We start from the raw sequence: 1,455 nt of genomic DNA on the forward strand, positions 1-1,455 counted from the left end.
AAAAATAATCCAGATATTATTGAAATGAGCAAAGAAATACCAGTGACAAATTAGGATAAAGAGACCATCTTTTCATGACTTTGTTAAGACAATGAGTGCAACTGCTTGGTGATCTGAATGCAAACGTAGTTGACTGGATTTCTACTAATGAATAAGAATAAGAAAAAAATAATCTAGTTATGCTTGAAATGAGTAAAGAACAATTCTAAAGGATAAGTTTTAATTCACTGGAGACTTCATATTCAGAGGAACGATTGATAAATCTGGTAGATTTTAAGAATATCCTCAAATGAACTCTAGCAAAAGTCTCCTTTTATACCTTCTGCAGAAAATTTTTTCAATATCAGAATTATATTCCCTGCTGGATAAATAAAAAAAATCGAGAAAATTATTCGCTACGTAATATTTAAAAGATTCCGGAGTTCGAAACCTGACTTTCAATGAAGTTCGCCAATCTTTTCGTCATGTCGAAACCTTTTCATAAGTTTGCATTGACTTGGAAAGTTAAAGGCCTTCTCCTCAACCCTGCAACCTTTTTCCATTACTACCCTATTCCCCCCCCCCCCCACACCCTTAGCCTACCCTTTTCAATTAGTATGAAGTAAGGAGCAACTAATTAGGAAGATCAAAATGTTCTTAAATGGAATTTGAAGCTGCCATGCCACCCTGAATCAGACAGGTGAAAAGAAGGAGGAATTGATTTTGAATTTCCTTCTGGATTTTGGAAAAACCCCAAAGTTAATGGCGGGTACCAAAAGCCATTAAAAGATGCTGACTCAACAAAGTGCTTCTCTCTCTTTAAAGGGGAGTCGTTAGAGTAGTTAAGGAGAGTTTAACAGCCCTTTCCTGGGATTAAGGAGATTTATGCCAATGGTGATGGAGAGACACTTTGCCTCTGGGAGATGACACACAAGAAGAAGAAGAAGAAGAAGAAGAAGAAGAAGAAGAAGAAGAAGAGAAGAAGAAGAAGAAGAAGAAGAAGAAGAAGAAGAAGAAGAAGAAGAGGAAAGGGATGGTTATGAATCTGATCACGTCATTGAAAAAAAGAATTTTACTTTTCGTTTTTGCAAATCAAGGTGTTTGCTGAGAAGAAGAAGAAGAAGAAGAAGAAGAAGAAGAAGAAGAAGAAGAAGAAGAAGAAGAAGAAGGAAATGTAATATTATCATTCTGATGTGACGTCATTTCTCTTTAATCACTTCAATTTTACACAAAAAGAATCAAAGAATTGAATGCAAGTTTTAGATAGAAGTTGTTTTATGTTTAATCATAAGAAAAAGTTTATCAAACACATCAATTTGCTCAACTTCATTCAATAAAATAATTGCTCATTCATATTTTCCATTGTACAAGATTTTGAGAATTTTATGGAATCTCTTACTTGATTTATTTTTTATTTCTATTGTCTCCATCTCTGTCATCCATTATTTTCTCTAATAATCTTCCACACCTATCTGC

General features: G+C 33.9%; 1 protein-coding gene across 1 annotated transcript in view; it reads left to right on the forward strand.

Moving 5' to 3' along the window:
- Positions 1 to 1,157, forward strand: part of LOC137636729 (transcription initiation factor TFIID subunit 3-like) — a 60,814-nt gene extending 59,657 nt beyond the window's left edge. Inside the window, exons 5-6 of the mRNA XM_068369117.1 lie at positions 903 to 1,015; positions 1,077 to 1,157. Coding sequence (XP_068225218.1) covers positions 903 to 1,015; positions 1,077 to 1,157 — 194 coding nt within the window. The remainder of the gene's footprint in view (positions 1 to 902; positions 1,016 to 1,076) is intronic.
- The last annotated feature ends 298 nt before the right edge of the window (positions 1,158 to 1,455 follow it).

The sequence above is a fragment of the Palaemon carinicauda genome, unplaced genomic scaffold (assembly GCF_036898095.1).
Source record: "Palaemon carinicauda isolate YSFRI2023 unplaced genomic scaffold, ASM3689809v2 scaffold371, whole genome shotgun sequence".
In the NCBI taxonomy this organism is placed as follows: Eukaryota; Metazoa; Arthropoda; class Malacostraca; order Decapoda; family Palaemonidae; genus Palaemon; species Palaemon carinicauda.